A 15274-nucleotide genomic window follows, 5' to 3' on the forward strand; every position below is an offset into this window, starting at 1 on the left:
AATCATAAAAATGAAGACTAATTGCAAATTGTCTCAAATTATCACTGTCTACATCATACTAAAATGTAATTTGAATGTGAACTACCTCTTCAGTAGGATAACAGTTAAAGATTATTGACAAGCTACAACCTTCATGGGAGAGTGTCAATTTCCAAATCTATTTTACAAAAAAGTTTAAAAATGTACATTTGCATGTACATGCAAAGTTAAAGCAACTGTGCATAAAATCTACAGACTAACACTGTGGAGAAAATATTTAGGTGCAGGACTAATTCACCTATTTAGAATAAAAATAAATCCAAAATCAATGACCAACAATCACCTTTGTTGTAACCTTTTAGGATCTTAAGGATTATATAAATTAATCATTACATACAGATTAAACAAGGCTAAATCATTGTACAACATAGAGAAAAACAAATATAATCAGAAGTTCGTATAATAGCGAAACTATTCCATTGTATGTTACCTGAGTGAGGTAGAAGATGTGAGTGTGTGGAACTTCACAAAGAGCATTGACAGCCCCACGAAATGTATAAATCTGCTGATGAGGGTCACCAACAAAAATCTTCCCACAGGGCTGAGAAAGTACTACATCCATTATGGCTGCATTCAAATAAAAAATACATTTGCAAATAAAAAACTCATTTAAATTTCAGTTGGTCCTGATTATAAATGTATCACAAGGAAAACCATAAAATATGGACAAAAGTTTATCATAATTCTATTTAATCACATACATGAGCACTTTATTTGTAAAAATGTATACAAACTGCTCACAAATTACTGAATCCTGGTAAACATCTCCTCCATTTATCAAAATCCACACTTTGGACTATAATATAGACTTTTTTTTTAATCACATGCATTACTTCATTACAGACTTACAAACCTGGCGTGCAGTCTTGAGCTTCATCAACAAATACTGCATGATAACCTGTGAGGCGGGGCCTACGTAGCTGCCAAAGTTTCAGGTAGCCTTTGGGAAAAGAAATGAACATTTATCTATAATAAGAGGCTGCAGAGAGTTGGTTGTGTTAGTCACAATGGACTGGGGAGATGTAATCCTTCAATGGGCTGTAGTACCATTTTCATGCAGCAATTTGTACACAATTCACTGAAATGTTCCTGTAGACTTTCTTTGGAATGTGTCAATATCACTTTAAATTGCTGTACTGTCTTGTTCCTTATTCTTTCTATCCTGTCTAACTAAGCATTCCTGGCACAGATCAATATTCTTAAATCCATCCGTCACTTTTTAACATGCATTCAAACTTTAGTTGTACATATCATTTTAACAGCTATATGTTATGAATAAGAATTTCAAATATTAACAGTATTTATGTATACTATTCTTTTCCACATTGTTGACTCGATTGATGCAGCTAAAATCTATCAGTACCATACTATTTTGCTCAATTACAACTACTACTGGCACAAGTGCTTTGAACACTAAGGGGGCACTCCTTAAGGCCAATAGTGGCCCTACATGAGATGATAAAAGCTGCTGACTCTTATATGTGTAATTGCTATAAAAACAAAGCCTATCGCAATCAGATATCCTAACCCAAAAACTGATGGACATGGTTGAGTAACAGGTTAATAAAATCCAATATTACTGAAAAAGGTCCACCAGACCAGCTAAGGTAGCACCAAATCCTTATTTGCAAAAAAGAAACAATTATGTGTTTTTCTCAAATGTGTGGCCTAAAGTCATGTGATATTTAAGGTTTGGTTCGGCCAGGCACTTGGATTCAGACGAATACAAATCCTGGTGAAAAAGGTTCAAATTTGGATGAATCCCAAATGAATCCTGGATTCATTTTACTATTATTCTTATAACTCATATAAATGAGAAAAAGTATGAGAAAACTTAATCGGGGGAGAATATTATAGCTTACAGAACAAAAAAGCAAAAATAGGGGGACAGAAGAAAAATAAGTAGAAGAACAAGAATAATAAAAAAAAAAAAATGAAAATCAAAGTCAAAGGGGAAACCATAATGGACAACAGGCCATAAAACAAAAACAAAATAAAAATAATAAAACTGTTTTGCTTACGAACCATCGGGCGTCATTTTATAAGCAAACTGTCTGGTTTCCTTAAGGAGTTTCATCTCCCTCCATATCTTAGAGGCTTCCCTTACAGTAAACTGGGGAACAATCAAGAACAAATATCAATTAATAAAGTTGGTCATCCATTGTTTTCACCACTCAAACTAATATCGCACAAAGATATGACAGTGTGAAATACCCCTAATTTTTCCCAGGTAATCAGCAGTGCCAAAACTACTAAAAGCTGACTGGTGTCACATTAGCCATAGACGCACAGTAACATAACATAGCTTTATTAAATAGTAAACAGTTATTAGATGAGGATTATTACCTTTCTGTTTTAGATGGCAAAAATGAATTACAAATTGTCAAAAGGTACTCAAACATCTAAATAGATAACAGCACAAAAAGATGCAGCTTCTACCAAACCTCAACAGTCGTTAGTTGCACAAGCTTAAATGAGCAGTGGAATACTCAGTTTTTCAGATTTGATGTCAAAGCACTCACCAGTTTTTCTTCTTCTGTCACCAGCACTTGATTTCCACGATTATTTTTGCACCAGATAGGAACATGCTCTACATCTATATTTTCATCAGCAGAAGAGAAGAATGTTTCAAGAGTCTTCACAACAAGCTTTGCCCTGATAAATCCAGCCATTTTTTCAGGAAGAACAAAGTTTACTGCAAATGGTGTCAGCTTGGAGTGGTTTAATTTATTTCTATTTTTATACCTAAAAGTGCAATAAATATAGAGAAAGGAATTACCTGATACATTTAATTTACCTTTTTACTTGGTTATCCAAACTTTGCTCCAAATCTAGTAATCCATAGGAACAAACAACAGGTAGTTTTTACTGGTCTAATGGATTAAAGCACATGAGATTGCTGCTGTGGTTTATTAGACCTATATCTGACATTTAATATTACATAACCGATTTAACGCACAGTTCATTGTAAAAATAAAGCTGGTTGCAAATTAAAAAATGTTTTCAATATAGTTAGCCAAACATGAAATCTATAAAGGCTGGAGTGAATGAATGTCTAGCAGAACAAAACATCCTCCTTTGCATCTCTCTAATGGTGACTAGAAGGGGGGCCACATGGGGCATAACAGTTCTGTTAGCTCCTGTTCTAGTCACCAACTAACAGATTAGAGAGACACAATGGAGTAAGTAGTGTTCTGACTATTATTTTAGACATACACCCATTCTAGCCTTTATACATTACATTTTCAACTAACAATATTGAAAACATTTTGAAATCATTTGAAAACGGATCCTTTAATTAACAACTTCATCATAACAGCAATCAACAACTTCCACAAAACAGCAATCAAAATGTTACTTATGGCCATATGAAACAAAAAACTAGAAGTACAGTGACTAAATAATAAATGGAGAGACAAATAAGCAAGTTATAGGCCACACAAACCTAAAGGTCTTCTTCTACTCTAGGTACATGGTCACTACTTTTAAGGGACAAAAATAAGAAAAAATTGGCGTGAGAAATTCCACACACTGGTTTGCTAATATTTAAAAGCTATTTCATATAGATTTACATGATTTATATTTTTTTCATTTAAAACAGATATGAACATGGATTCGACAGTAGCAGTAAAACCTACAATACACCAGTCTGTGTAAAGGCCAAAGAATGGAAAGTCCTGCACTTCACATTCCTGGGAAACAGCAAGGCAGCATGTTCTGCGATAGACCTGTTGAATGTGGCATATAAAAATTGAAGGTGAGGTCTGCTCTCTGCATACTTGATCAGAGTTGACGTTTTTCCAGTACCTATAAAGATACAAAAACAGATATTTTAATATAAAATTGTGATGGAAAACATGTTCACAAAAGCATAATTAAAACATGATCTTTCTTACATAAGTAATTCCGTGCATAAACATTTCCCTTCCAAATCAACAAAACTCAAGGAATAAAATTCAAGCACAAAAAATGTAATATACATAAATATTTTCCTAGTATTTTACTTTGAATAATGTGTATGGCAGCCATAATTATCCACATGTGTTCTTTAACTTAATAGCTAAATCTACCAAAACAGGCTGTTAACAAATTGAGAATTATGTCACAACATCTTCTTTTAGGTTAGTCGATAAATTAAATAATAGAAAAAAAACCTTCTGTGACAATTCTCATGTGCAGTTGTGTGAATAAATACCCACATTATAAAGCATACATGATAGAGTCAGCTCATTAAATGTTCACTATATCAAACATGGCTGTCATTTATTAAATCAATAAAACTGAAAACTTCAACCTTTGTTAAATGTGCCCTTTATAGTTGGCATAAGCCACCTCAGAAAGCTCCCTCTCTCCGTGTTTTAACACCAATGTCCTCAGTAAATCCTGTATGTACTAGTGATATGCTGGTCAGGCTGTCCCAGCACACTACATGGGGGTAGTGGGATGGTGGCAGGTCTAACTAACAGTTCCTACTAGTAACCAACTTTAGTGACATCTCTGTTTTGCACCAGCCCCTTGATGACATTAACACATTTATCAACCCCCTCCAGTGATGTGTCGACTAATATCCCTCCTACCTCTGACATTAGAGGGGGAAGGGTTGTGTATAAATAGTGCTGCAAAATGTTGGTCTGGTTTTGGTTATTGTGGGTTAGGGTCAGGGTAGGTTAAAAAATTTGCAACCTGCACATCACTATTATATACTCATACTCAGTTCAGCTGTGTTGTGGGGGGCCAGTTGTGGGAACTTCTGTGCAAACACATTTCAAAAAGTTGCTGACAAAAGATTTTTTCGCGCAAATTGTATTGGTAACGGAAAAGTCGCGACAATTTCTGAAAAGTCGTAAAGGCGACGAAAAAAACGCAAAAAATACAAAGAAGTCGCAAAATGTTCGTTTTCCAATCGGAATTTTTCCAATTCGGATTCGTGGGTTAGTAAATGTGCCCCTAAACGATCTGATTTTAATGTATCTGGACACCATATTATGTATTTATGTTTTTATTGTTTATGTGTATGAGCACAGTATAACATTCAGCTAGAATCATATGAAAGATGGGAATTAAACATTTTCATCCCTTATAATACATTATCCCTTCATTATGTTTTGTCTTGATTTATACCTGCAAAAGCCATGATTTTCACCACCTGCCCAGGAGCAATGTCATGGTTTATTATTTGCCTTTGCTCTTTGGTTAGATTTAAGGTTGGTCTCTGCCTAGGAATAAAAAAAAAAAAAAAAAAAAATAGGTGGTTATAAGAATACTGTTTTACTGGTATGGGATTCCTTCTCTGGAAACCGATTATCCAGAAAGCTATAAATTAGGGAAAAGTCATCTCACATAGAGTTCATTTTAGGCAAATCATTTTGTTTTTCATTATTTCCTTTTCCTCTGTAATTATAGCATAATATCTTGTACTGGAGGCTATCTAAGCTGCAGGAATTCATAAAAGAGGCAAATGATTTCACTGGGAAAGGGTTAATCCCTGGGTTGATACCTGGGCCATGCTCTTGTTAGCAGTAAACTGAACCATCTCAGGGTTTTTATGTGCAAGCAACACAAAGTGATCCTTTTCCTGCTTCTTCTTTTACTCCACTGCTCATGCGTCAGCCCCACAATTCTTTCTTCAGAATTTTAAAGAAATAAGAAGCAGAAGAACTGGACTGTTTTGTGGAGGTCCCTACAAAGATCCCCAAACCAGGGCAGATGAGAAATGGAGACCAGGGAGATTCAGGAAGTAGGGACAAACAAAAGGACATTAGGGAAGTTGTAGCAGAGTTGGGTATAGAACACAGAGTGCAGGGAGAAAAAGCAAACCAGCAGGAAAAAGGTGCAAGGACCTCCTGGCAAAGCCACATAGTTCTATTTTTTATAGAAAATTTTACCTTTTTGGTATGACTGTTTTTGCCTGAGTTTAAATAAATGGGCATGTTAAATTTTTGATATTCTGTAGATTTAGAAGGGTGGTTCACTTTTAAGTCTATTACAGAATCTCTTATGCCAAGCTCTTTGCAACATCCTCTTCTGCACCTTTCCAGTTTTCAATAGAGGGTCACTGGCCCCAGCAGCTATTGCTCTGTGAGGCTACAATTTTATTGTTACTTTTGATTCAGTCCCACTCCTATTTATATTTGTCTCTCTTTCAAGCCACTTTTTGGCTGCTAGGCTAAACAAGACCCTAGCTCCTGAAATTGTTACTGGAGAGCGGCTCAACAAAAAACTAGATAAATGAAAAAAAAAACCCCACAAAAAATAAAAAAATGAAAACCAAATGAAAATTGTCTTAGAATATCACTGTCTATGTCAGGGGTCGGAAACCTTTTTGGCTGAGAGAGCCATAAACACCACATATTTTGAAATGTAATTCCATGAGAGCCATACAATATGTTTAAGCCGGGCCCTCGATTTGCGGCTGCCTGTGGAGGATGATGTGGCTTCAGGCCTGTTTGGCCGGGGATGCTGCTGGGCAATGTAGGATGGGTACCAAGGATGCTGGATGCGATGTGAAGGAGGGTGTGGCCTGCGCTCGGCCGATAGAATACGTGTTCTATGCCTTAGAACACGTCTTCTATCCACCGAGCGCAGGCCACGCCCCCTGTAATTTTTATTATTAAAGATTTGGCAGTGAGCCAGATGCAGCCATCAAAAGAGCCACATCTGGCTCCCGAGCCATAGGTTCCCTACCCCTGGTCTATGTCATACTAAAAGTTAATTTAAGGTGAAAAACCCCTTTAAGCACTGAACAATTCAGTGCCTTAAACCTGAACAATGTGACCCCCTTAAATGGGAACCATCGGTCTGTAATAAATATGCCTTGCAAATAATCTTTAATAACCAGCTGTGTTTTAATTCCGTAGCAAATACTCACTCTGATTTAAAAGGAAATGTTTTTGGTGGAGCACAGCTATTTTCTTGAAGATATAAGCAATAGATAACATTGTAGTAAATCCTGGAGGGAAAAAGTAAAAACATTACACTTAAAAGTGTCCCAATACAGTACTATAGAGTTGTGTAAAATAAAGTTAAACTGATACTTCATGTTACTTCTATGAAGATAATCATTCATTTTTTTTTTAAGAACTGTATTAAGGCAAAGGATGAAGACTATAACGTGTCCAAAATCATAAGTATTCAGGACCAGAGATATAGAATATATACATATAAATACGGTATATACACAGGCTTTGAATACATTATTATATAAATACAGTACCCTGAAAAAGTATTCATATTATTATCTATTTAACTGAAACCGAAAAGCTTCAATGAAATGTTAATCTCTGTAAATTGTTTTTATATCAAAGCAGTTAACTGAAGTTCATTTTTTACTCCGATCTTATTATATGTTAGATAAATTTAAAAAATGGTGTTGGCATAATCATTAAATAACTATGTTTTAATATTTTGAAAAGGCAACTTTCACAGTAATATAAGCTTAAAGTATTTTGAGTAGGTTATTACCAGCTTTGCACGCTGTTTGGCATAAATTCTTCCAGGCAGATTAGCTTCAGGTTGTTCAGGTCTTATAGATGTTCTTTTTCAGTTTTTAAATAGGGCCCCAGATTTTCAGTTAGATAAAGACCAGAGCTTTGTTTTTTTTTTCTCTAGTTGACTGCCCTGCTTAAGATGAACTTTTCTCAAAACTTCATGTTTTTGCAGACGGAAACAGGTACTTTTGCAATATTTTTCAGTATTGTGCACCAACTATATTTCTTTATTAACATGATGTGCAAAGCCTTCTGATGAAAAACATACATAAACTTTGGCTAAAAGTCTTTGCTTGATCTCATATAACCACAAACCATTTTCCTACATCACAGCTAAAGGTCCCCATACACGGGCCAATTGGAGCTGCCGATATCGGTCCCTTGGACCGTCTCGGCAGCTTATCGGCCCATGTAGGGGCAGAAACGAAGGGCCTGGCCGACCGATATCTGTCCTGAAACTGGCCAGATATCGATCGGGCAGGTTAGAAAATTCAGTCGGATCCGGGACCACATCGGCTCGTTGATGCAGTCCCCGAACCACCCGTAGATGGGGATATCGGGTGAAGATCCGCTCGCTTGACGACATCGCCAAGCGAGCGGATCTGCCCGTGTATGGGCAGCTTAAGTCACTCATGATTTTTGGCAAATTTCAAACATACTTTCATATGGTTCTTGATGTGGTTGACCCATACCTACAACAATCTATGCAGGTGGAAGCTTCATACCATGAGGCTGCTTTTCATCAGCAGGAACTCGGTATCTTGCAAATTTACAAGGAAAAGTGGATGGTGCAAAATACTACAAAAGATTTAGTTTTTTAAAAACACAAAACTTTTAAATGGCTCTAGAACCCGGCTGAGGGGAATACTGTAGGGAGCACTGCTTCACCACCTTGCTTCTGGCCTCTGTGATCAGGTTTTCAATTTCTAAGTCCCAATTTTGTCAATTGTGCATACACACCTTTCAGGCCAGCAGCAAGGATCACAGAAACTAGAAGCAAGATGGTTATGGGGCACTCCCAACAATACCAGGGCTGGTGCAGTTTTCATCAAAGAGGAGCACCAGCCTGGGATCTTAGGTTAACAATTATAATACGTGGCAGCCTGACAAATTGCCAGCCTTTCCTTATCCTTTAAAGTCAAATAAGCAATAGCAATTAGCATTAATAAAAAAACTAATGCAGTAGCACCAATAGGTCTGTCACAAATACTCCTCTTTCATATTAACATCCAGTCCCATGTAAAAGAGCTACATTTTACCTGTTACTTATAAGGATATCTTCTTGTCTCATAGCATAAAGAAGTGTTGCAAAGCAATAGAAAGCTTCTGTGATTTCAGTAAATCTGACCGTAGATTTTAACACACCCCTAATTAGCTTCTGGATATCACTAACGGTGCCAGAAAGAAGAACAATCACTGCAAACACAGCCCAAGGGTTTATAGTCTGCAAGGTATAAAGTCAGATTTTACATTCATTTACAAAGATCTATGCTACAAGTTTTGCAAACAAACTTAAGAAACTACAAAGAAAAGAAGTAACCTAATATAAGAAACAGTCCATGGTATATTTCTATATACATACAATTTATTACAATTAAATAAATATTATTTTGAAATGCTAGGAACAAAGCTATACTAAACAGCGGTTGATAAAATAATATTACAGACTTTATAACAGATTCTTGAATATAAACCATTCTGTTTAAAAGAAACAATAAATGACCCACACACGGGACAATTTAAGTCAAATGTAACTGTTCATACAAAATCATAAGCTACTAGGCCACATAAGGAAAAAGAGAGATTGCACAGTTATTTGGCAAGAAGTGAAAAGCCAAGCACATCTCAGTGGGCATGCTGTGTACAAATGTTTTGCTCTATGTTGTTCAGAAAGGTAAACATTAAAATGAACTCTGATTATTTTAAAAGTGTATAAAGGCTCTGCCTTGGCTGTCAGTGTAATTCCAAAACCTGTAGTTTAACAACAGCAGATTGGATATTTAGGACAGGAATGAGCAAACTGAAACCATATCCCTATTTAGAGTAAAGACAAACAATGTGATGCCAGTAGTCTCAAAAGTAAGACAACAAACACAATGTAAACACAGGAAAAAAAAGCAGTAAAATTCTTAATGAATCAGATGAGTAAGTGTAGGACTGGCCAGAGAGGATGACTTTGAAGTAGTTGGCCAGCTTGAAGAATACTGCAATATATGGACAATCCCTGTTTTGCTTAAAGGAGAAGGAAAAGTAAAAAAAAAAAAAAAAAAAAAAATAAGCTTTATCAAAGAGGTTTATGTAAATACAACCATAAGAGAGTCCTCTATCAAAAGAAACACAGGATTTCCTGTTTTCTTTTTTGTAAACATGTTCTTTGGTACCAGACTTCCTTTTTTAGAAAAAAAACCTTCATTTCTGGGGCCAGAGTCTGCCCAGCTCTCTCCTCTCTCTCATCTCCTGCTCCCCCCTCCCACAAGAATTCATAAAACTCACTCCCCCACCCCTTAGGAATGTGTAATCTAAGCTACCAATGGCTAGAGCTGTAACAGGAAGCTGGGAGACAGAGCTAAAACTGGTTTTCATGTTTATGTTCTTTAAAAGTAAATAGTTATAGGCTGTACTTATGGCTGTGCCAAATGCTTTCATTGCAATACACATATATAAAACATGTAGAACATTGTCAAGTTATGCAAGATAGAGTACCTCGGCAGTATTTCCAAGCTCCGGCAATCTATTGATAACACATGCTTCAGCCAGTGGATATAAATGATGGTACCTCAGACATACCATTATCGCTCTCTGATCTGTACTCCGAGGACTTCTGAGACTTGTGAAGTACCTGCAAAGAATTCATAACACAGACTAACATGCTGATCTCTGTCCTTAACCACACAAAAGAAACAACAGAAAGGTACAGAGAAGCAATTATTATTATTATTATTTCTAGGTAAAAGACAAACTGTATTCATTTTTGGAAATTTACCCAGGTTTAGTATTAGCGCACCATCCACTATGGAAAGTAGAGGGCCTCCAAATACTACAGTCCATCACTTTAGAATGGAACATGGTGAGGAAGGGGTTACATTACACTGTCAACATGAGGCATGTTGAAAAATGGTGCCTCAGATTAATCTGTAGAATCAGGTATTTCTGAACAGGGCCCTTTTATCCTATTTTTATTATGTAATCCTTGTTTATTAAATTATTATAAACCTGTTTGTTATAAATGAATGCATAGCACTGCATAACTTGCTGGTCCTATATACATAAACAACGATGAATTGGATCACTTTGGGAAAATAACACTACCCCTTTCCCAGGTGTTTTCCCAGTTATTTTGCTCTGGGATTTACCTAGCTTTTGTAGGAAGTATGACATGGCATACTCCTTTCCACCACAATATAGGCACAAAGAGCATTACGCCAGTGTGCCAGCCTGCTGTTTTCAAGAATTGTGTACAGACCTTCCTCATGCATTGTGGAGGTATTATACTTAACATCGGAATTTATTAGGTTAAGGACGGTTTGTGAAAGATTCTCCATACTTATCTACCCAAACACAATAATCATATGCTATTACCCAAATACATGGACAAAAAAGATCATTATCACTAAGCTTTTTTATGCTCTTTAAGTCGATAGCAAAAGGCAGAATAATTAACTTGAGGCAAATATGAACCAAAACCCCAAATGAGAAACATTTAGCAGTAAAACTACAGGAACATTTCATTACTTACTTTATAAGATTCAGGACACAGAGCTCATTTTCTCTGATTATTCCATTCTTCTTGAGAATACTTTCAACTTTAACCATAGCTTCCTTATTTTTTACAAGGTACTGGTGGTAAAGCTTTTTCCAAGGAATGAACTGAAAAGTGACATAAAAAAGGTAATGAAGAGGAGCTCATTTTAATGCGGTTTGCAGCAAAATTTCACTTCAAGCACATTTGTACTTTTATTTTGCAAAGCAATGCATTTGGGGTTTTAGTAAAATGCAATATTTACTAACTGATGAGCATTGAGGGATGAATATTGCATTTATTTATGATCAATTTTGTTGGCTAAGGATCTGTTAGGATATCAACACCAGAAATAATGTAATTTAATGTGGTTTCAAAGATAAAAATATTAATATAGACAACAAGAAGAACAGAAAAAGCAGTCAGTTCCATGATGCAAAGATTAATTTAGTGATGCATCAAGTAAAATGTGTTAAAGGACATGTAAAGCCTACATTTGAGTACAATGTATATCAGTTGGGCATGTCTCCCCCACCCAAATGGCATCATTTGTACTGCATATACCCGCTCCGTTTGCCTGCACCATCACATTTTCCTAAAACAAATAGCAACTTTTACCCGGTGGCCATTTTTCCTCTGATACATAATCAGTTACATTTAAATCTGCAAACAGCATACACACACAGACCCTTATTCAGCATACATTTCATCAAGAATACAGGCTCACACAGGCAGAACTGTCTTTGATAAAATTTCTGCTTTATTTGAGTTGAGCTCAAGAGAAAAAGTTAAAAAAAATTGAAGCAGACAGCTAGAGCCGAGATTCTATGGGAACCAGCAATTCTCTTCAGTGGCTGCTACAGTGGAGGGCATGTTTAGTAATCTGAGCATGCCTACAAGCCAGAAGTCAAAGCAAATTCCCGAGGGGGGGCTGAGTGGGTTACAGGAGAAGAAGGAAATCTAAGGGGTATATTTATCATGCTGTGTAAAAAGTGGAGTAAGCATTACCAGTGATGTTGCCCAGGGCAACCAATCAGCAATTAGATTTCAACAGTTAGAATATCAAATCAAAGCATCTGATTGGCTGCTATAAACAACATCACCGGTGATGTTTTACTCCACTTTTTATACAGCATGATAAATATACCCCTAAGTGATTAAGGAAATGAGCCTTACTATTAACCTCTGGACACCAAGAGTGGCAGGTTTTCAAAGATTACATTTTTGTGTGTGGGGTTTACATGTCCTGTAAATGGCCATTTTTAAAATCATAAGAAGTCTCCCAAAACATATAGAAAATGTAATAGGGAGAAATATTCACTCTACATCCCCCTTTCAGGCAGATAACAAGCCAGCCATAACCTTCTCCCAGGCTGACCACACCTCCAAAAATATTTTGCACTGCAATGGTGAAGGAGAGATAACATATAGAAGAAGATATAGAAGAAAATAGTGTCCATCCAAAAGGAAGTTACAGTATAAAGTTATAAGCATTTAGAAAAAATAAGAAAAACCGTAACAAAAAAAAAAAATTAAAAAAAATAAATATATATATATATATATATATATATAAGTAGAAAAGGTAGTAACAGGCACTCACTTAAAACATATTCAAAAGTGCCTGGGTGCAGTCCGGAAAAATAGAATATGTATCAAAATGAGAAGGTACCGCACTCACAGGTCTTATGGTGAAAAATACAAAAAAATTATTAGCAAAACTGCAAAGATGCAGTTTTGCTAATCCATTTTTTGTATTTATCACCATAAGACCTGTGAGTGCGGTACCTTCTCATTTTGCTATATATATATATATATATATATATATATATATATACACACATACACTTTCTGTGAAAAAACATCTGGAAATATGCGATGAAACAAAAAGATGTAAGTCAAATAATGATTCCAAATGTAATTAACATCACAATATTTACATTCACTGTTTTCCTCTGGCAGAATGCAAGCATAGTAAGCATGGTGTGTATGTAACCTATATAGCATTTGTTTTGATACGTACCAGTGGATCATTAACAACAGTCCTCCATTCTTTACACACTAAGCTCACGTTCATATAGAGGTCCACAACAGGAAGAAAACTAAATATACACTGGAGAAGTTCCCTTGGAAATTGATTAATATTCCCCCAAGATTTGTCTTCTTCGTTGGTTACTCCCAGAAGGCCATAGTGAGAACTTGGAAGCAAATCAAGAAGACAAACTATTTCTTCATCGTTATCTTCATTTTCTTCTAGTAAACTGCTTGAAGAGGGTGTGATTTCATCTGAATAGCTAGAGTGTGAATTCTGGCTCTGACTCTGCATTAAAGTAAAAGTCCGCTTTCTGTTTGAAGAAAGTTGTGTAGAAAGAAAATCCTCCTCATCCACACAAAGCATTGCATTATCATCTATCTCATCGAAAAGGTCATCAGGGAGTACTTCATTCATTTCAGCCACAGGTGTCTGACTTCTGTTGGTACTGCTTTTGTGTAGAAAGCTACCACTTGTTTGACCTGAAGAAGGACAATGAAATAGATACAAATAAATGGGACTGCAGATTTTTCATCAAGGTATATTAAAGTTACATTAAGGATGTGCTGAATCCACTATTTTGGAATTTCGCCGAATAACAAATCTGAATTTGCATATGCAAATGAAGTCATAGAAGGGTTAAAAAGAACCACACACTTAGCAGGTGACAAAAAATTTTCAACTTCCATGTTTGCAAAGTCACATGATTTTAAGAATTCGGATTCAGTTTGGCCAAATCTAAATCCTGCTGATAAAGGCCGAATCTTAGCCGAATACTGAACCAAATCCTGGATTCGGTGCATCCCTAATGAATACAAAGAATAATAAAATATTTACATCTACAGGTTTATGTGCTTGTTGCTGCGCTCTAAAAAACACTGACGGTCATCCAGTTTGAGTGCAGTTACTTCCTAGTAATTTCCTAATCTCACAGCTCTACTTCCCCGATACTGTAGAAAAGATTCAAAAGTTGGCTGGATTTGACATTTTTATCTAAAAAATCTATTTAAATTAAAAATAACCCATGTGGAAAATAAAGAACAAAGAACAAATAATAGTGCAATATTGTAATGCAAATCAGGGATCAGGAGGAATAACTACCGAATCCCAAAGAAAGTGTGTGAAAGGCTAATTTGCTAAATGTATCACCATGTGCTGTAATGTTAAATGCTCACCAGATAGCAATATTGAGTAGGCAAATAGAAATTTCTGATTCAACTTGTAGCCGTCTCCTCACATATAGGCACAAAATGGAAGAGAAAGCAGAAAATAGTGCAAATCATTTATTAAAAGTAACAGAATAAAATGGATCTACTTACAAAGTGTAGATAATGTACAGGCTTTCATAAAACTCGACGCGTTTCACGTACTGGCGGTACGCTTTCTTAAGAGTGTTTACAGTGTGGCCTCCTTAGGGCCCTTTTATACAGTACTACAGCATGGGGTGAGTGCCCATCCCCCTCGTAGTAGATGTGGCTGGTAATGATGACATCACCGCTAGTGTGTGACGTAAGTGTAGAGCCCCTGCTGGCCACAGTTGGGAAGTGCAAGGGATCTGTCCCTCCACACATAACTCAGGAAGGGCAGACTAGAAGAGTAGAGCGTTGCCATAGCAATTTCACAATTTTTTTTTTTTAAACTTTTTAAAAACTTTTTAAAAACTTTTTAAAAAAAAAAAACTTTTTAAAAATTATTTCAATAAAATTATTTAAATAACAATTACTTCCATAAAATCAAAATGCAGCCAAATCTAGATCCACATTAAGTCCTTCAGGATGCAGTGTATTCAGTTTGAAAATCCAATAGGTTTCACGCTGTCTAAGTCTAGTAAACCTATTGGATTTTCAAACTGAATACACTGCATCCTGAAGGACTTAATGTGGATCTAGATTTGGCTGCATTTTGATTTTATGGAAGTAATTGTTATTTAAATAATTTTATTGAAATAATTTTTAAAAAGTTTTTTTTAAAAAAAAGTTT

The 15274-nt window shown here is 35.9% G+C and overlaps 1 protein-coding gene across 3 annotated transcripts in view; it reads right to left on the reverse strand.

Annotated features, from left to right (window-relative positions):
* The window catches only part of fbh1 (F-box DNA helicase 1), a 35633-nt gene that overhangs the window by 17134 nt on the left and 3225 nt on the right, over window positions 1–15274 (reverse strand). For all 3 annotated transcript variants that reach the window (XM_002931853.5, XM_004913050.4, XM_031899062.1), the window contains 11 exons: window positions 13286–13776; window positions 11263–11393; window positions 10230–10365; window positions 8786–8970; window positions 6908–6988; window positions 5161–5255; window positions 3678–3846; window positions 2562–2784; window positions 2065–2152; window positions 893–979; window positions 470–606 (listed from right to left, as the gene is read on the reverse strand). In XM_002931853.5, coding sequence (XP_002931899.3) covers window positions 470–606; window positions 893–979; window positions 2065–2152; window positions 2562–2784; window positions 3678–3846; window positions 5161–5255; window positions 6908–6988; window positions 8786–8970; window positions 10230–10365; window positions 11263–11393; window positions 13286–13776 — 1823 coding nt within the window. The remainder of the gene's footprint in view (window positions 1–469; window positions 607–892; window positions 980–2064; window positions 2153–2561; window positions 2785–3677; window positions 3847–5160; window positions 5256–6907; window positions 6989–8785; window positions 8971–10229; window positions 10366–11262; window positions 11394–13285; window positions 13777–15274) is intronic.

Source organism: Xenopus tropicalis, chromosome 3, assembly GCF_000004195.4.
Source record: "Xenopus tropicalis strain Nigerian chromosome 3, UCB_Xtro_10.0, whole genome shotgun sequence".
Taxonomy (NCBI): Eukaryota; Metazoa; Chordata; class Amphibia; order Anura; family Pipidae; genus Xenopus; species Xenopus tropicalis.